The 19,995-nt window shown below is 40.8% G+C and overlaps 1 protein-coding gene across 1 annotated transcript; it reads right to left on the bottom strand.

The window, feature by feature from the left end:
- Positions 1 to 3,699: 3,699 nt before the first annotated feature.
- On the bottom strand, positions 3,700 to 6,245 carry LOC115029887 (nucleolar protein 4-like). The gene is made up of 2 exons (XM_029472174.1): positions 4,365 to 6,245; positions 3,700 to 3,867 (listed from the first exon to the last, which is right to left on the bottom strand). The coding sequence occupies exons 1-2, from the start codon at positions 4,626 to 4,628 to the stop codon at positions 3,700 to 3,702; spliced, it is 432 nt and encodes a 143-aa protein (XP_029328034.1). The 5' UTR covers positions 4,629 to 6,245.
- Positions 6,246 to 19,995: the final 13,750 nt, after the last annotated feature.

A 19,995-nucleotide genomic window follows, 5' to 3' on the forward strand; every position in this document is an offset into this window, starting at 1 on the left:
GGCACTGAACAATAAACATACCATAGATGTTTCTCATGGCAATGCCACAAGGACCTTCTAGTGGACATCCTATAAGCAACATTGCCAGTGTTATTTATGAGCCCCATTTAACCCTCCAAACAGATGCCATATACACTGTATGCTATGTGTTATCTGTCAGTGACAACCTGTTCTATCTAAGAATAGAGTAGCAAAAACATGACCATCATGATGAGTTATGCCTCTTTTATAGGCTCAAAGTACTGAGGACACAGTGTCTCCTCTCTGATATCTGTTGCAAATTTCAGATCAAGGTTTAGTATATGAGATGTTTCCAAAAGCATGATGTTAGAAGAGGAGGAAGTGGATGCATATTTCTCATAAGTCATCATTTCTCTCATTTTTATTAGAATAAAGGGTTTATGACCCAGACCATAGTCAGAGAACTAACAAAATGCTGTTTATGATTTTGTCCATGAATATTCATTGTAATCACTTTAGAGTCATCAGTTAGTAGTATGCACAGCAAGAACAATATGAACTCTGAGGCTACAGATTGCAGGACTGAATAAATCATCATTCTAAAAGCATATCACTAAAGATACTGCATATCCATTTGAGGAAGAAAATGAATTTTAAGCTCCACAGTAAAGTAAATATAGATGACAATGTATAGTTAGGCAAAATTTACACCTATACTTCCTTGTAATATAGGTCAAAATATTCTATGACTTGGTTATTCAATTTCTTATTCACTACTTTAAAACTAAAAGAATTTCTAACATGAGATTACCAAATTTCTCATTAATGTTCTCTTCAATGTAATAAGGTTTTCAAAAGTATAAGTCAATGCATTAGTCACAATGCAAAAAGAAAGACTGAATAAATTTTCTCATTATGTTTTTAACTTACCATTCATACTATCAAGTGGTATAATGTATTGTATAATGTATTGTGTTATTTCAGACTGTAACTATGTTTCAGTTAACCCTTGTCAGAAAACAAAATGTCATGCAAGACCAAAAGCTTCTAAGGGACTATCAAAGCAGTAACGAAAACAACCACACTCCTACTTATTGAAATTATCTCTGAGTTTGTTACAATCACTGTCAGATATTTGCTGAGTTGTTGCTTTCTTTTTCCTTTTCTTTTTTTCTTTCTTTCTTTTTTTATTTTTTAGATCTTTAAGGCATCCATCCATTCTTTCATTCTTCAGAATTTCTTACACCTTTAATAAAAACAATGTACTAAGCATAATTATGTGGAATCAAACAAAATATAAACAGATGGGATTCTAAGCCAACAGCTTACAAGTACACATTCAGGCCCCATCCCGACCTAAAATGGCTGAGTTGCCGGATGGTGTTGCTTGGTGACCAAATAGTGTCATTTAGGCTGCTGAGTTATCTAAACACCAGTGACAGAAAGTCCCTCAGCTTCAGACCTGGCCAGGACAAATATTAAAGAGCTTATTTATCCCTTCCAGTTGTTGGCGATTTTTATTTTAAATCAGTGTTTGCATCCTCAGTTTTAAAGTTGAGGGTCGGGGGCAGGAGTGTCCGCAAAGCTGCATCTGTTCTTTGCAGAAAATAAGAGGCAGAAAGAACCTGCTCCTCCGTGACATTGGCAGACAGTCTCACTGCAATTAAGTCCATGTAGTGTGTCTATTCTGCTCTTGTATACCCTCCCAGTTGCTTTCTGTCTCTCTTTCATTAAATGAAAGTAGTTAATTAGCTCAGGCCAGTCCTCTCCTCTTTCTCTCTCCTTTTTTGCTGTAGTAATGATGTCTAATTATCAGCAGCAGTGGGTTGATGCAACATCAGGAGCAAAGCATATCTCACTGACAGAGAAGCCAGCCAGCATCCCTCAGACCTCAGGGAGCTCAGAACAACTCTCCATCTAGTTGAAAATATCATTCAAAGGCAGTTCCTTATTTCACCTAATGTATGCAATATATGCTTTTAATGAGAAAAAAAAATCTTTGTCTTTTTGGTGACTGTATTTGTGCCATGATGAAGACAAACGAAAATGGTTTTTAGGAGGGAATGCATTCAGACATTGGGAAAGAGTATAAAAGGGATATTTTATTTATTTTTATCTGGTTGGAACTGTGATTGGCTGCCTCTCAGAGAAGGTGGAGCCTAGAATTCTGTGTCAGGAGCACAGAAAATTTTTCATAAAGAACAGTAGAAGAGCTCATGAATTAAAATCCTATTCAACATTTCAAAATAGGCTGAATGGAATACCAAGTGCTTTAAATACTACACGGAAATCATTTAACAATATCACCTGGCAGATCACATTGTCTCCCATTAGTATATGGAATCTTTACTGAAAAGGGAAGCACGTGCTGCCTGATTATTCCTCCAGCAGCTGTCACGGTCTATTAGAAGTCTTAGCAGGAATTCTCTAACAGCCCCACATTTTGGGTTTTTTTTTTTCTGACATGAAAATATGGGTGTCACAGCATGTGAATGCTGGTTTGAGTAACTCACACCCACGACTGTCTTGATGCCTCTACAACCTTTATAGAATTTATGCTATTTGTAATTTTAATTAGTCTTCAAAGGGACACAGTCTAACACATATAATGGCTGTAATCAAATCAATACAAACATGAACTATTGAACCAAAACAGAGCATCTAAATTTAACACAAAAAGAACAAAAAAACCTGAAAAACTTTCTAGCTAGCAATGATATATAATAATTATATATGACCATAGCTAAAGAGTACTTTAAAATAGGTTAACATTTTACTCAGAATTCTAATTCACTAGGCTTAACGAAAAATTATTTTCTTGTCTAGTTCTTGATATTAGACTCTATTTAAGTGAATCAAAGCAATTCCTTTTTTGCAACACACTTCTGGCTTGTGCAGATGTAAATAAACCACACTCTAACTGATGCCAGCCTAGTCTTTCATCTAGCAAGACAAGCAAACACCTCACCATTGTCTTTAGCAGGGTTCTGGGATACAGGAGAAAGCAAAAGCATCCTTTGTATCTACCTCCTGCAAACCGTTCAAAAACTGCACGTCAAGAAGAAAAAGGAAACGAAACTTTTCTGTGTTCCCAGTTCACCTTTGTTTCCATATTTTCCATATAAATCGCCACCCCCCTCCATCCTTCTAGCAACCATTCCCAGTTAATCCTGGGAGACCCAAAGCTGCTTTCCAAACCTGAGAGAGTCCTCCAGACGGTGCTTGGAAGAGCCTTTCATGCATATATCTCCAATATCATGCACCTTAGAGAGAGCATAGCCTTCTCCTCCAGAAACCTTCTTTCTAACATCCTCAGGGGGCTGTGCACTGGGAAACACTCGCCAGTAAAGGGGGGGGGGATTGGGGGGAAGAAGCAAATCTCAACGAATCCCAAAGCGAGACAAAAATACAAAGGGTGCCAGAGAGCTCCTCCACACCGCTCACTCTAGGTGAGTACCCCTTATGAGGTAGCTAGGAGTTATACATCTGACCTGAGAGCTTACTTGTATCCCCCTGTTCCCTTCTTCTTGCAAAGGAAGCAGAGGCTGCGGCAGCCTCCCAGCCCCACAGGCATCTGCGTTTTAGAACGGGATATACCGGTCTCTCGCAGCCAGTTCCTCTCTCACTACAGTTTTGTGGGTAGGAGACAAGAACCAACCCAGAAAGAGGAACAAATACACCATTTGATCGCGCCCCAAACCGTCTCTCTTTGTTGTGCATCGCCTAGCTGAGGAAGCTTCAGTGGTACAAGTGAAGAAGGGGAGGGGGGCGGGGATGAGGAATGTCCAGGACAGTATCTGCCAACCAAACAGTCGCGGCTAGGATCTCAGGGGGCGACCAAGGAAGGCGCGCGGACTTGTCCTGTGTCTCCCCGCCAGCGTTCTCGCAGCAAAACTTGATAGTGTCCTGGGGAAAGCCCCGCATCCACCTCAACCGCCACATTTAGGCTTTGTGCCAAAGAGGAAACACAGTCAGCCTCGCCTGTTATCAGAGCGTGTGGCTGGGTTTCCAGCCTGGCCTTTATGCGCCCTGGTGGAGGTAGGGCACGCGCCAGGCTCCCAGCGAAGGACATGGGACAATAGCCTGGCCAGGGGAAAGGCAGGCGCCGCCCGACGCAGTGAAGACAAGCTCCAGCCACCGTCCCGCAGCGCAGCCCCGAGGCAGGGAGGGCCGCGAGCTCTGCAGGTTCGCTATCGCTTTAAAATAAAGAGCCACAAAGACTTTCTAGAAGGGAAATCACGCCCGGCCACTGCGTCTAGGGAGGACTTGGGGAGGGGGTTGAGGAGGGCTGGGGGGGGGGAGCTAGGAGCCAACTGTCTCCAGCATCTCTTTGCCTTCCCCTCTCTCCGCCCTCCCTTCCGGGCTGCTCCAACAGACAAATAATAACAGAGAAACCGGCTCACCGTGGTCTTGACCCGCACGAAGAGCACTTGCTTGGCGCCGCCGCCTCCCCCGCGGACCTCATCCGGCTGGCCCAGCTGGAAACCCTTCGATTTGACCCAGAATTTAAATTTGGCATTGTCGGTGGAGCTTGACTCTGAGCCGTTGAGAAGCTGAACAATCCGCTCATATTTCTTACGGGTCACCGTCTTGGTCTTGCCTGAGTCCCCGTAAGTCCTAAGGCACCAGTCCTGGAACTGGCGGTACATGTCGCGCTCGCTCTCCATGTTTCCTCGCGCTGCCGTGGGCCGGATGCTCCCAGCGCACTTCGCACCTGTTCACCCTGGTCTCATGAAATATGCAGCCCAGACCACGATGCAAGGACGCGAGGTCCCGGCGGAGCCGCGGGAGTCTGCCTCTGGTGGGGTGGGGGGAGGATCAGGGAGAGAGGAGGAGGGTCCGGATGGGCACCAGCAACCAATGCCCCGTGCTACCAAGTCTGGCTCGTTCCTAATTGCAAAGGATGTCTCGGACGCTTTTCTAGTGCTCTTAGCGGTCGGTCCCTTTAACACTGTGTGACCAGCACCATCCCAACAGCATCTGGCCCAGCGGAGCTGGGTTTCTGAATAATTAAAATCCCATTCCTTAGTTTATTAAAAATCCCAATATTGATTTGAGGTGGTCTCTCGATGCCTCGCCCCCAAGGCTGTGTCCAGGGCAAGGCAGGTGGAGCGCAAAGCAGTCTCCTGGCTCGCGCCCCACAAGCTTCCCCAGCGGATGGTCCAGGAGCCAGGGCTGCGCCTCTAGCAAAAGCAGCCTTCTGCTGAAGAGCCTCAGTGGGCACACGGGTCCCTGGACTGTATCTCTCTCTCTCTCTCTCTCCTGCTTAACCTGGGCCTCCTCTGCGACAGAACTAGAGAGCCAGAAAGTTCTTACCTGTCATGTTGATAAGCCTATCAGATCCTGTTTTACATGAATTTTAAAGAAGGCATCCTAAAAACGACTCAAAATACCATTTCTTCAGATGTATTAGGTTAAATTCCAGCCACGCAGGTAGGTTGCAAGAGTTGGGTTTCAGAAATTCGCCCAGTATTCATGGATACCTGACCATAGCTCTATAGGATAGATGGAGTACCCCAAACAGGGATGCAGTCCCGGCAATGTGGGAACAGGAAGACAGGCCTCTGGCTGGGGCTCTTCGGGATGATGCTATCCCCAAGATAGGACCCTCTGGGTTCTGCTGAAGTGGGTACAAGACATGGAAACAAGTTTACCGCACAGACACTTGAACCTTTTTGCGTGAAATTAAAATGCAGAAAACAGTTCTTCCCCCTCCCTAGGTTATAGTTTGCAGTTCACACGGGAGGTTTTGGTTGTCTATTTCCCCCGTGCCACGTCATGGACCCCCCTCCGATGCTCAGAGGAGCCAAATCGGAGTTGCTCCTGATGATTTTCCCAAGCAAAGGAAGTCAGCGATCCCTCCATTAGGATTTCCACCCGTGTGTCGCGGCGGCGCTGGAACCAGGGGAGTTCCAGTCCTGCTCGCTGCAGCCGCTCCTCTTTACTGCACTCCCTGCCGAGGCCAGCGCGGGTCCCGTGGATCGGCTCAGCCAGCTGGATGGCCGGACCCTCGCAGCGTTCCTGAGGGGTCCGAGCCCACCCGGGAGGCTCGCTGCGGTCTCCCCGGCGAAAGCCCCAATGGGAACGCGGCTCGGTCCTGGAGCTCTCTGGCTGCTCAGTGGCTCCCGCGCGGCCAGGCTGAGCTTGTGCGTGTGTGTGGTCGAGCGAGGGTGTGCGGGGCGCGGGGGTGCGCTTCTCCTGGAAGGTCTTGGGGCGGCCCCAGCCCGGACTGACAGCCCGGGCGCTGCGCGAGCAGCTCCACACACTGAACCTCTCGCCTCTCCCCTCACCCCCACCCCTCCCACTCCCCTCTCCTCCCACCCCCCCACCCCAGGCCCCTTCCAAGCTCTCTGATTGGCCAATGGGACAAAAGTTTCTGTGGAGACGGCTGGGCGCTGACGTCACGGGCAGAATTGTCCCATTTAGGGATCCCGGGGGCAGTGCGCATGCTGCAGGCTGCAGGTTAGAGGCAGGAGGAGGTAGCAGCGGGCCGGGCGGCAGCCAGGTGGCGGAAAGGAGCTGGAGGCATCCAGGTGGGGGGACGAGTCCAGCAGGGTTTCCATGGAGATTTCCTCTGGGTCTAGCCTAAAAACAGCAGATCAGCTGACACCATTAGCTCAGGACCTAATTACTGCTTATTGGAGCAACAAATGAGGGACAGGGCCAGCTGCAGAGGAAGAGGTTTGCCCCCGCCCCTCTGTCTCCTCCTTTCTCTCCCTCTCCATCGCTCTTGAGTCCCGGGTGAATTCTCATTAACTTACAAGATTCCTACAAGGGCTCTGCTTCTCTTGAGGCCACCCTTACTGCTTTTATTTTTTTTTTTATTTCTCCCTTTGGCATCAAAGGGTTGTCCTGAGTGCTTGAATTTTTCCCCTGATAAACAGGGGTTCAGTAGAACTCAGAGACACTGCTGTCGAAGAGAAGTCACAAATAAATCTACTACCTCTGAGACGATGTCGCTTTCAATTTATTGATATCTGCTATTTGTCTTTAGATCTTTCACACTTTTAAAATGTTGAGTATCATAAATACACCAGTATACAGAATGAACAAGTGGAGGAATATTTTGAGTTAGCCTTCTATGTGTGGTGTGTTTCACAAGAACAGTTCTGAAAGTTTTTTGTTTGTGGTACCCAAGATAGGGCATGATTCCAAGTTGAGAGATGCAGATTTTGTTGTATATAGTTAATTTGTTCCTAGAAGTTTCTGGAAGGATATTTGATACTAGAGTACTCATTTACTCAAGAGTAATCTAGTTCTATGGAGTTGACTTTGTCATGGATATAAGTTGGCCCATAATTATATGGTTTTTCCATAGATCTTTATTCTGAAAGCCTTCTTTAGGACCAGAAAGCACTCTTCCTTGAATTTCAAATTTAAATATTGTTTCCTCACCATAACTCTCTTAATAATGACACTAAAGTCCTTCTATACCAAGATATATACTTTATTTTTGTATACAGTACATGTATACATTCCTGCTTCAAAAATTATAAATAAAAGATATAACTCAAAGGGTACCCTGATGTTTGCCACTTTTCTTAATTATTTTACTTTGTATAGTACCAATACAATTTATGTATTTTTGACCCAGCAGAGGGTGACAGCAACTTAGAATTTGAACATATTTTGTTGAGTCATAAAAATCCCACTGTATCTGGTGTTGTGTCTACACATTTACATGAATATGTTCTCTGTGTTCTAGGAGAATTTTTATTGCATGACCCTTGAAAAGTCATATTCTCTTGTTTTCTGAATAACTCTGACCTGATGGATAAATAACAAGTGCCTAAGAAATGGGTAGTGGTACTGGAAGTAGTTCTCAGACCGGTTCCCAGAGCTCAGAAAGCAGGGGAACGAACAAATGCTGGTGCTAGCATTAGTTCAGCCTGGAATGTATGGTAATCCACACACAGTCAGAGTTACCTACTGGGTCCCTGATGGAAAAGGGATAGGAGAAGGGGAAAAAGGGAAAGGGAGAGAGGGAGTGAGGGAGGAAGGGAGAGGGGGAGAAAGAAGCAGTCATGTGCTATCCCAATCTAATGACTTTTGCTGAGTGGTTTGGATGAATTTGGACCTCATTTAGTCGATGTCAGGGATTTACCACATACATATGCATTGTATCTATAAACATACCTGACACCTTAATGTGTGGACATTGGAGCACCTCAACATAATTGGACAGTACACAAATATGGCAACAACCCTCATTTGCATTAACTAAATTAACTATAGAAGTGAAAGGCCTCTCAGTACTAAAGTAGGCTATAGAGAATCTATACTTCTTTGGGGGAAAGAAAAAAAAAAAAACTATGGAAAGACTGTTCAAAAAGGTCCAATCTTCCAAAGCCCAAGTCCTAGTGTTGGCAATGGAAACAGGGATGTGACTTGCTGTGGATTTGTTTATATTACTAGCTGGGAAATTGGGGCAAAAAAAAAAAAAAAAAAAAAAAAACCTTTGGCAATCTTACTCACCTCTGGTGAAATCTCTAAAAAGAAATGTTAAACCTCAGGAGAAATCTCTAAAAACAACAACAACAACAACAACAAAAAATAGTTAAACCTTCCTCAGTAACTCAGGACTCACTGTTTCTCTTTTAAGTTCTTCAGGGCTAGGTCTGCTCAGCTCTGCTGTGAAAACTGTAACTATAGCGAGCCTCTTCTTCATCTATAGGAGTCATTTGAACTAGCTGCTTTGACTTTAACAAGTGATGCCCGTCAGAATTGCTCCTTAATACACCTTACCTCACCAAAAGAGTAATTTTACAATTCATATGGCAACACCAACCCTCAAGCTGCACCTAACCTAGGCCCTAGTAGGCTGAGGAGGGAAAGTAGATAATGAAAAATATAATGGTTGTATGGAAAATATTATTTTAATTCATAATGTCCAAATTTATAGCCATAACATGCCATAATCAACATGGTTTTTGTCACAGAATTTAAATTTCTTTCAGTCCCAGGGTCAATTTATATAGCATAGAAAATCTTACACTTAAGTTATTAAACAAAAATATTCATGAAACACATTAGCAAATTATAGCAAAGACAACAATATAGGATCAAACCTCAAAGAGTAATAAAGCCTTATTGAATGCATTGTTAGACTTGTATTCAACAAATAATCATGAGCACCAGGTTAATTGCTTCAGGGTTAAAACAAATAATATGGATATGCATGTGTGGTCTTTCTCTCACAGAACTTGAATACCTCTAAGGAAACAGATAGGAAACTGGAAAACTATATGGGATCTTAAGGTTCACAAAAGGGGGAGAAACAATGGAGGTACAGGAGAGGAGATAGCAAGGATGGGCAGGCAAACTTATCAAGTGTAGTGAGTACCTTCTGAGTGGGTAGCGGCTCACTGAGAGAGACGATGACACACAGCAACCTTGGAAGAGGGATCATAAAGCACACAGATCTCAAAATAAAAGAGTGGTTCACATGTATAGAAGGCCCTAGCTTAGGCATTCATTGATCAGGAAAGAGAGAAGCAGAATGTGACATTGAAGTCATCTTTGGCAGCCAGTTCTTGTAGGGCTTGTTACACCTGGGAATTGGATTTTATGACTAGGAAACCAAAAAGATGTCTAAAGCATGACAGTCACATGATGTGGCGTTTTGTGAGTCTCCCTGGCTCCTTGAAGGAGTGATTGAAAGGGAATGTAAATGAAATCAGGAGGGTCAGAGAGGAAGCTTATAGATGATGAAGCTGCTCATATGAAATGTAATGTCCTATTAACATGCTAACCAGAAAGTAGAGGGAAGGAACTGGAAGGGATGGTTAAGATATTTTAAGCTGGGCAATGGTGGCACCTTTAACCCAGCACTTGGGAGACACAGGAAGGCAGATTTCTGAGTCTAAGGCCAGCCTGGTCTACAGAGTGAGTTCCAGGACAGCCAGGGCTACACAGAGAAACCCTGTCTGCTGGGGGTCGGGTGATATTTTAGATGTAGAATAAGTCATATAATAACAGTAGAAGGAATGTTTATGCCCTCCCTACAATTCATCTGCATCAATTTTATTTCAAGGTGATAATACTCAAAGATACTGGCTTTGGGAGAAAATTCAGTTATGGGAACTCTCTTAATTTGCTTTTCCATGGTTGTCATAAAAACATCGGCAAAAAGCAACTTAGAAAAGGAAGGTTTTATTAGGTTTATGTGTCCTAGTCACAGCCCATCATTGAAGAAAATGAAGGCAGAAATTCAAGGCAAGAGCTCAAAGAAGAGACCTGCTTACTGGTTTGCTAACATTCCTTTCTTCATACATCCAAGGACCATGGTTCAAGGGAGGCACATTCCAGAGTCACCTGTGCTCTTCCACATATATATCATTAATCAAAACATCTTCTACAGGCCAATCTGATGGAGAGGATTCTCCAGTTAAGCACCTCTTATCACAAGTGACTCTAGTTTGTGTCACATTGACAGAAATAAGAACCACGAGGCTGGAACTTGGTGTCCTATGGCATCTTTCATGTGAAGATTGAACATACAGCTAGATAGCAAATCTGCCAGCATCTTGACCTTCAGCTTAACCCGAGAGCCATAAGAAACTAATCTATTGTTCAGAAGATCCCTAACGTGCTATTTTGATATAGAAGAGCAGGTGAACTAACAGGCTGGTTTTCTGTGCAGTCGCAGAAAGGGCTTCAGTTGTAAAAGGCTGTCTGATTCCAGTCTTGAGTAGTGAACTAATGGAGGCATTGGCTAACAGAACGGAGTTTGAAGCAGGAACAGATTGGGAGTTGGAGGCTGAAGGAGGAGCAGAAGCAGGTTGGGTGGAGAGGCAGGAAGAAAGAATTTAATTTCAGAGGAGTTAAATTTGAAATACCAGGAGAGTTCTTCATGTAGGCATTTGAATTTAGAAGCTTGAACTACAGTGAAAAGTCTGGGCTAGAGAGATATAAATATGGGAAATTTAAAGCCATAGGAATGAATGACATCACCTCTACCCACATCCTCTTTACAAAAGGGAAAGCCTCTATCATGCAATATGGATTTGGGGTGCAACAATCAAGCATGACTGAAATAGACAGCCATTCACGGAGTAGCAGAGGTTCTAAGAGGAGAACACTGGTAGTGAGGAATGCCCAAGAGAAGTAGTGAGGCAATTTGGAGGGATCTTTCACTAGATCTAGACTGTTAATGAGTTCCAAAATTTACATGGTCTTAAGATTATTTAAAACATAAAAAGGAAAGATTTAGAAGCTTTGAGTTAGGCTTCTCCCAGATAAGATTAGGACCTGCAGACAGGCTGAAACTGGAATCTTAAAGATAAGACTGTGAACAGAGCTGATATGGGAAGGGCTGGGTAGAAACTGCCGAGCTGTGCTGGGAAGAAAATCTGAGTTGTTAGACTAGACTAGGCATTGTGGTGCATAAATCCATTGCCTTGAAACACAGAGGTTGTGAGTATAGTTGCCCATTTAAGTGTTTAAGTCTATTAATAATCCTTCCAAAGAAAGGGACAGCAGAAAGCGAGACCTTTCAACTCACCTGGTGGCTGATGACCATGTACCTTGTTAGCTTCAAAGTCAAACCGCATTAAAGCAGAAAACAAATGTCTTTCTCATATTGACAAAAAAAAAAAATACGATAATTTGTAAGATTCTGGTTCCATTACTTAATTTCTTCTCTGCTGACTGTTCTCTCAAAGAAATTGTGAAAAGATCTCTTGTTCAATATGCTATAGATCTCCTTAAGTGAGAAAAAAATGCTAAGCCATATATTGGGGCTCATACCTGTAATCCTAGCCAAAAGGAGAATTACCATGGATTTAAAGCTAGCCTGTGTTTCAGTCTCAAGTAATATTCTGATACTGAAGACTGTCATTAATAAAACTCACAAAATCATTCTGTTAATTATAGGTCATATTGATTCCCTTCCTCCCTTTCTCCACATGGCCATGGTCAACCTCTGCTTCCCTACTGTGTCCTTCTCTCTGCCTTTCTCTGCCTCTACTACTCTTTTGACTCCCCTCCCATGCCCTAAGCTCTAATATATATACCATGTTTTCAATGCCTATATTCTATCCCCTATCAAAAAGAGAAAAAAAATTACTGTTTGGTCTTCAGGCTTTTGATACTTATAATTAGTGAAACTGTAATTCATTATGATGCAGTGGTCAGAATTTGACTCCTATTTGACTATTTAGGTGCACAAACTAGAAAAAAAAAAAGTAGATTTGATTATCTGCTGGATTTGTCTATCATCCCTACCTTCCACATATTTCTGTGAGCAAATTTCTGGTACAGCCAGTCCCTGCAGCCAAATATGGATTCACACAGCGTTTATCCCCCTGACATTTCATCTTGCTACTTTAACTATGATAAAGCCCAAAGCTAACAGTCTGGCATTCCTGTCCCTGTAACAGAGGAAAAAAATTACATTTTTTCCTTGCCCCAAATATTGCTTTATTTTCCACTAGCCATATGATATATATATATATATATATATATATATACTAATCCACATACTCATCTTCAACTCGGCGGACAGTGTTATTGTATAATTTTTAGATTGTCCTAAGAATATTTTTCTTTTGGGTTTGGAATAGCATACGTCTTGCTCATCCCCCATTGCATTTGTTGGGGTTTTCCATTCCCATTCTGATTGTCACTGAATGAAGCATGGCCTTCCTTACTGCCATCCTCCAGCCCTTATGTGTTATTTATAATGCATGATTAATCATCTTAGGACATTTGTCCTAAAACTTGTGGAATAAAAATTACAAGAATGGTACAGAGATTTCTTGGCTAAAACCATAGACTCTAGAAATAGTTTTTACAAGGAAGACATCTGAAATCAGACACTTGAAATCTCTAAAAGATCAGCAACAAAGCTAACCGGCATAAAATGAACTAAGGGAATCACTCTGTTATGCCCAGGGATCATGTCAGTGAGCTGAAGAACAGGGTAGCACAGGCACAGGCACTGGAGACTTCTCTTCCTTTAGTCTTTGAGAAAGCTTTTAATTAACTTTCTTCTTAAAAAACAAAACAAGCAATCAAATAAACAAAAAGCCAACAGAGGAACATGTAGACTCCAAAGTTTTAAGGTCTTATGTTTATGTTTAATTTTGAAAATGATGACTAATATTGAAAATAAATAGATTTCTTCTATAAAACATATTTCTTAGGCATTTCTGTTTAAATTGTACCCTGCCTCATTCTGCTCACCTGATAGAGAACTACCACAGGAATGCCTTAGTCTTATCTAACTAAACTGATCATCAGCGTATACAGATCATGTCATGAAGAATAATGTAATAAGGAGCCCAATCAAAACAATCAATCTATGAAGTAATCCAAACTGTAAAAGTAGTTTCCATTAATAAATTTTAATTCAGTATGGCCATTGATATAAACTCCCAAACAGAATAAGATAGAATAGACTGTTCACACTGCAGTGGAACATGGGCTATGACCAAAGCTTTGTTTTAGAGAATTCTTCTTTTAGAAGAATAAATACACATGATTTTTTATATTGGTGATGATCCTTGAAAACTCAAGAATTTGATGAATTGGGGAGGGGAGAGGATGTCTGAGCAATGACTCAGCAGCTAAGAACATTTTCAGCTTTTGCAGAGGAAATTGACTCACAGCTCCTATGCACTTGCACCCATGCATGCACTTTCGATGCTGTGAAAACACACACACAGATAGGGGTTTGGGAGCATGGAGTACACATATATATATTCAGGTAAACACTCTTACACATTAAATAAAAATAAATACACCTTTTAAAAAATATGAGTTCTGACTATGTCATTTCATCCGATTAATGAGTTCACCCTAAAATAAATTGAAATGAATTTATGCCTCATCCTTCTAAAATGTTTTGAAATGCTTATGTGGCCATCCTTTTCTAAAACAAACAATAAAAAAAATATTAAACACTATCATTTCTAAATACCATTCAGTTAGTTAAAAAAAAACAAACAAGCTGTAGTGGTAATGTTGGTGAATGCTCTTTGCTGAAGCCAGTCAAGGTAGAGGCATAATATTGATTTATATATTTTAAGAATAAAAATCAATATGGAACTCTCATTTTAGTGCTATGGCTGCCTGACAACTATAAGAAGACTTTCTGCTAGAAAATAACTTGAGGCTACTCAGTGCGTAGTTTTAATTGTGTATCTGGAATCAAAAGATGTGGGCCAAGAAATACACATATGTCTCTGTCTCTCTGTCTCTGTCTCTCTGTCTCTGTCTCTCTCTGTGTCTCTCTGTGTCTCTCTGTCTCTCTCTGTCTCTCTGTCTCTGTCTGTCTGTCTGTCTGTCTGTCTGTCTGTCTCTCTCTCTCTCTCTCTCTCTCTCTCTCAGACACAGACACACACACACACTCACACACTCACACACACACACACACACACAGAGGTCATCTGAAAACTAATCAGTCAGCAGTCTGTTCTAAGAAGTTCTAAAAGATTCTGCGAGCAGTGTCAATATCAGCTATTTAAATAAAATTTTATTCTTTGAAAGTTTCATAGATATTTTTATAATGCATATTGATCATATCCATCTACTAATACTGCCTCTAATATCCTCTAATGCTCCCAATCCAACTCCCTGCCTGCTTTATGTCCTTGCTTTATTTTGTTGTTGTTGTTGTTGTCAATAACTCCAAGATTAATTAGTGCTTCTCATAGGTACACAGTTATGTGCCTGTTCGCTGAGGCATGAGCAACTTACACACTACCACATTCTTAAAGTGACTTCCTTCCTTCACAGCAATTAATTGCCAATATCATTCCTCCTTTAGGGGTGTTACCTTAGGGCTCTTCACTGATCCATGCTGGAATTTTGACTGGCTTGTTCTTATGCTAGTTTTATGCAAATAACTATAGCAGCTATGAGACATAGCATTCAACAACCATTTATTTCATGGTCAGCATCAACATTTCATACCTCTCTTCCCTATCAGCTGACTTTTACATTTTTCTGAGCCTTCCTCCTGAAAGTTCCCTGAGTCTTGCTTGGTGGACATAACTGAACATTTATGTGTGACCCATGGGCAGCTCAGTGCCCAGAATTATTTATACTTGCCTTGACCAGTCATAAGTCTTTGCATTGACTACTACCCACTTCAAAATAAAGCATCTCTGACCGACAATTAGATCAGTAAAAATCTATAGGTCCTAAACCTAAATATTTAGAATGCACTTTGGCTACATGACCATTTAGTAAAACAAAAACAATAGGTTTCCACCTAGGATCTATGATTTCCAGAGATGGACTTTTGATTGGGTCACAGTACCAGGCATGAACCACTCCTATGAATCAGATTTCATATTCAACAGGAAGGATTTTGGTTACTGTAGGCTTATATTTTTCTAAACCTAGTTTAATAAGGGTACTTGAAGAATTTAACCTCCCTTCTAGCCTACCACCCACTAGAAGTAGTGGAAAAAAAGAAAAGTTTAGCAGGGTAAAAGAGGGTGTGGGCCTGCATAGAAATAGTCCTTTGGGGCTATTCCATTCTTCCTTGTCAGGATAGTACCAGTTCAGTTCACACAAATTGGCAGTGGTAGCTCAATCCACTCACAAACATCTATGAATCAGCAACAGCAATTTGATCCAGAAGAAACCATGAGGCTCTGCTGATGGCAATCAGCCCAGTCTGAAGAAGTGACAAGAAGCCACTGAAACATCACCAGAAGATGTTCTGTGTGTTTCTCTATAGGATGTCACAACAAGTATCCATGAAGAAGACAAGGTGAGCTAATGACACAAAAATGTCAGCAAAGACTAGTATCAGCAAAGCCCAACCATGACCAGCAAAGAGTGGCAAGGGGAACCAATGCCACACAGCATTGTTTACTGTCAGTTGAGTTATATTTATAACCTTTCCAAATATCACATGTACTCTCAAGCATCCACTCTATAAAAATATCACAAGCCCTTTTTCCAAGCAGCTGCCAGAAAAATACCACATATCTGTTCTCAGCAAATCTCCTCCCACATGTCTGCTTCAGCAAACACATGCTCTCATAAGACAGTTTCTAGAAAAACATCACATGACCCAACCGAGTCTCTAAAGACAGCAGAAATTTCTACTTCAGGTTACCCCTATGATTATCATGCCAATGTTGCACCAGTGAGCACATTGCGCAAGGCAGGTCTGGATTGGCTTGTAGTGCCCAGGATCCAATATTATTGCTGTATTTTCTTCCCTACCAGTCTACTAGAGTTTTATGATACTATGTAAGCTAGTCAGAAAGGAATACGTTTCCTGGCAGCTCTAGGTTGTTGTTGTTGTTGTTTGTTTGTTTGTCTTGGTTTGTGTGTTTGTTTTTATGTCCTGTATCCAACGTCACCACAACAGGATCTTCTCATCTAGTTACAGCAGGCAGCCAAGCGCAATGTTAATAATCTGTGTTAGTTCGGGTGCCTCTGGTGCCTCTCAGACCACTAACTCATAGACATGTAACCCACACTAGGTACTAAGATTTTCACTGAATAATTATTTTTCCTGGGAACAGTATCATGCATCCATGGCCCAATGTCAGTTTTACAGTTGGTAGACTCAGGGCTAGAGCAACAGCAAAGTTCTGTAGATGTGACTGAAACTCTGTATTGGCCTAAGACCTTGAAGCTAAAACAGTCATGGAATTGGCCTTACCATTCAACTCTTGGTTAAAGCGAATTGATATTGTGTGCAGAAGGAAACATCCAAATTTTAAGTCATTAGATTTTTTTTTGTCATATTAGGATCAACTATCTGTAAACATATCGCCAAAGATGTCCAAACTCAGTAAAGTAACCAACTATCATATTCTGTATGCTGGAACAAGTAACAAGACTAAGCTGTAAGGATTTTTTTTTTTCAGTATCAAAACTGGAGTAAAGTTAGGATAGTCACTGCTGCTGTGTGACTAATGGGAAGCCGTGCTTCCTAAGTGACATTAGGTGACACATGTGGTTCACTCTGTGAAAGCTCACTATGCTCTATCATTATTATCAGCATGCTTTCCCCATATCTGTCAACCTTCGATGTAAAGCTTTCCTTTAAGTGAATAAGAAAGTCTAGGGTCATTACTAACAAAATCTTAAAGGTATAATAATGTGCTAACAGAGGAGGTAAAAATGGAATCATAGAAAATGAGTAATTTGAATCAGAGAACAGGAAGGGAAGAGAGTGCTTAAGAGCCAGCAAAAAAATGATATTAATAGTACAAAAATACAAATATGGGAAATATTGAACCAGTTGTATTGATTAATCTCTTTAAGTGTGAATTGTCTAAATACACAGAATCAAAGACAGAGACAGTCACAGCAGAGAGAAGATTAAAATCTAATTCTGTGTAGCCTACATGAAACTCATTGAAAACAATAAGGATTCACATAGTTTAAAAGAAATAGTCAAGAAAACATTGGCTATGTTGAGGACCAGAATAAAATTGGACAATTACATTAATTTCTAACAAATAGGTTTTTTAAAGTATTATCAGGGTTCCTGTGGGTCTTTCTTAATGCTAGAATGGATGGTTCTTCAAGCATATGTTCCTTGTCTATAGTACCTGACAAGTGAGCATTAAGATTATCAGTAACACTCAACAGAATGCAGAGATTGATAAACTAAGCCATTGTGAGACTGGAAACTTCAGCATCCCTGTCAGTTACTGAGAGACAACACAGCAACAAAATCAGCCAGGCAGTGGTGGCGCACTCCTTTAATCCCAGCACTTGGGAGGCAGAGGCAGGCGGATTTCTGAGTTCAAGGCCATCCTGGTCTATAGAGTGAGTTCCCGGACAGTCAGGGATACACAGAGAAATCCTGTGTCGAAAAGCAAAGCAAATCAAATCAAAATAAAGCACAAAACAAAAACAAAATTAAAAAAAAAAAAACAAAAAAAAAACAAAATCAAATGGCCTGAGAAACATTGTAAACCAAGTAATAGAGAGCACTGGCTCCAACCACAGCCAGACACACGTGCATTCCACTTTTACCTGGAATATTATTCCAGGCACACCATAGTCTACAGCTGAGAACAAAACGTTAAAAAATAGTTAGACAAAATACATTGGCAAATCATATTAAGTTAAGCAATAAATCAGTCACAGAGGAACTGGAGATGGCCCAGTTGGCAAAATGCCTGCACTTGGACCTGAATGGAGATCTACAAAATCCATGTGACAGCCTGGAAGTGCATGTCCATAACCTCAGCCTTGTAGGGGTGGAAAAGGGAAGAGCTCTGAACATCACTGCATGAATGCACGTTGTTGAGTTTCAGTTTTAGTAAATGACAGAAAAAAAAAAAAAAAAGAAGGACTTGGAAGGAGCTAGACAGATGTTTCTCTGGTTATAAGCACTGGCTGTTCTTCCAGAAGACCCAAGTTCAATTCTCCAGATAAGGATAATTTTTTTTTACAGTTTCTAATCATCAGAAACTTATCCAGAAATTGCGAGGGAATAAGGCTTCAAAAACACGTTGTTTTTTTTTTTTTTAACCAACTTGTTTCCATATTGTAAAACAAAATATCACAGTCTTAATCCTACAATAAAAGTTTTTATTTGATTTAAGATAGGTTAATGAATGAAAGATGCTGTCTTAGTTTCTTTTCTTTGATGCTGTGATAAGATACTGTGACAGAGGCAACTTCACTGAGAAAGGCTTTGTTTCAGCTTAGTTCAAGTCCATGGCAGCAGGGAAGTCAGGGCAGCTGGATCTTGAAGCAGCTGATCACATCCATTCCTCAGTCCACAAACAGAGGTGACTGCATGCTGGGCCTATCTTATTTCTCTACTTTATATGTATGGTCCAGGATCCTGAGTCACTAAGAAAGCATCTTTCATCTGCATGATTTAAATAAAATAAAGACTTTCCTTTTAGGATTAAGACTGTGATATTTTAATTTATATTATGTAAACAAGTCAGTTGTAAATCATGCTTTGAGGCCTTATTCCATGCAGTTTTGGGGTGCAACAATGGACAACAGCTCTCACCTCACTTAATATAATAAGAAAAAACAATCATATTCACAGACCTTGAGACCCTTTTGTTAGGTGATTCTAGATTCTGTCCAGTTGACCATTAACCTTAAATCTTAAAAGATAAACAAAACTTCCTTTATCTACTATGACATAAGTAGAATGACAAAGGCATTCATTTTGAGAAACAGCTCATTTGTCTAAACATTTCTGAGTGCTAGAATCATTCTGACATGTAAAGAAAAAATGGAGTATGCAACACAGTGCTATTCCAACCACCTATGTAAGATACATGTTCTTAGAACCATGGGCATTCATATATCAAATGCATTTATACTTCCCCTAGGTCCTGAGATAGTTAAAAAAGAAAACACAAGAAAGGACACTGAGAGAATCACACTACAAGAATAGCTTGCCATTTAAAATCCACAAATCATCTCTGTAATTTTCTATTTCATATTTTCAGAGAAAGGTTTGCTTACCCAGGTACCTAAACTCTTAGCTTTTAAAAATGTAATTCTGCTTTCTCTGTTCTGTTCTGTTCTTTAAAAGATGGGTTTCTATTCTTTGACCGTGCTCTTATTTTTATTCTTGTTTTCTGTGTAAAGATATATATTTTACATATTTGTGTATATATTCACAAGTATTTTTAGTTTGTTGCTATTGTCAATAGTACTTCTACATTTTAAATTCTGCTTTTTCTAGCAAACGGGAGAACCCTTGACCTCTCTACTTTACAATGTATGCTCCTCTCATGGTGTACTTACCCTAGCCAGCATGTAGGAAAACAATAGGCTTTAGTGTCTTACATTTATCCTGCTCCATTGCTATACCTATATTCCAGTTTGAGTTTGTAGGAAATATGTATATATACACATATATACATATGTTCATATATATGTGTATATATACATATACATGTGAATCAAATAAATAAAAATATATGTATATATTCATATCCTCTAGGAATGACGACAGATTTATTTCTTCTGACTTTGTGTACCTTCCCAAGTTAGACTTCTTATACAATAAACTATTGTATTTTCTTATGGAGTAAGCCCTGTCTTCTTACCTTGGGATTAATTCTCTCTCTA

The sequence above is a fragment of the Mus caroli genome, chromosome 18, assembly GCF_900094665.2.
Source record: "Mus caroli chromosome 18, CAROLI_EIJ_v1.1, whole genome shotgun sequence".
NCBI classification, from domain to species: domain Eukaryota; kingdom Metazoa; phylum Chordata; class Mammalia; order Rodentia; family Muridae; genus Mus; species Mus caroli.

Coding starts and splice junctions, on each gene's coding strand:
- LOC115029887 (XM_029472174.1), bottom strand. CDS start 4,628: ATGGAGAGCGAGCGCGACATGTACCGCCAGTTCCAGGACTGGTGCCTT. Junction 3,868..4,364: donor TCGTGCGGGTCAAGACCACG/GTGAGCCGGTTT, acceptor GGCTTTCCCCAG/GACACTATCAAGTTTTGCTG.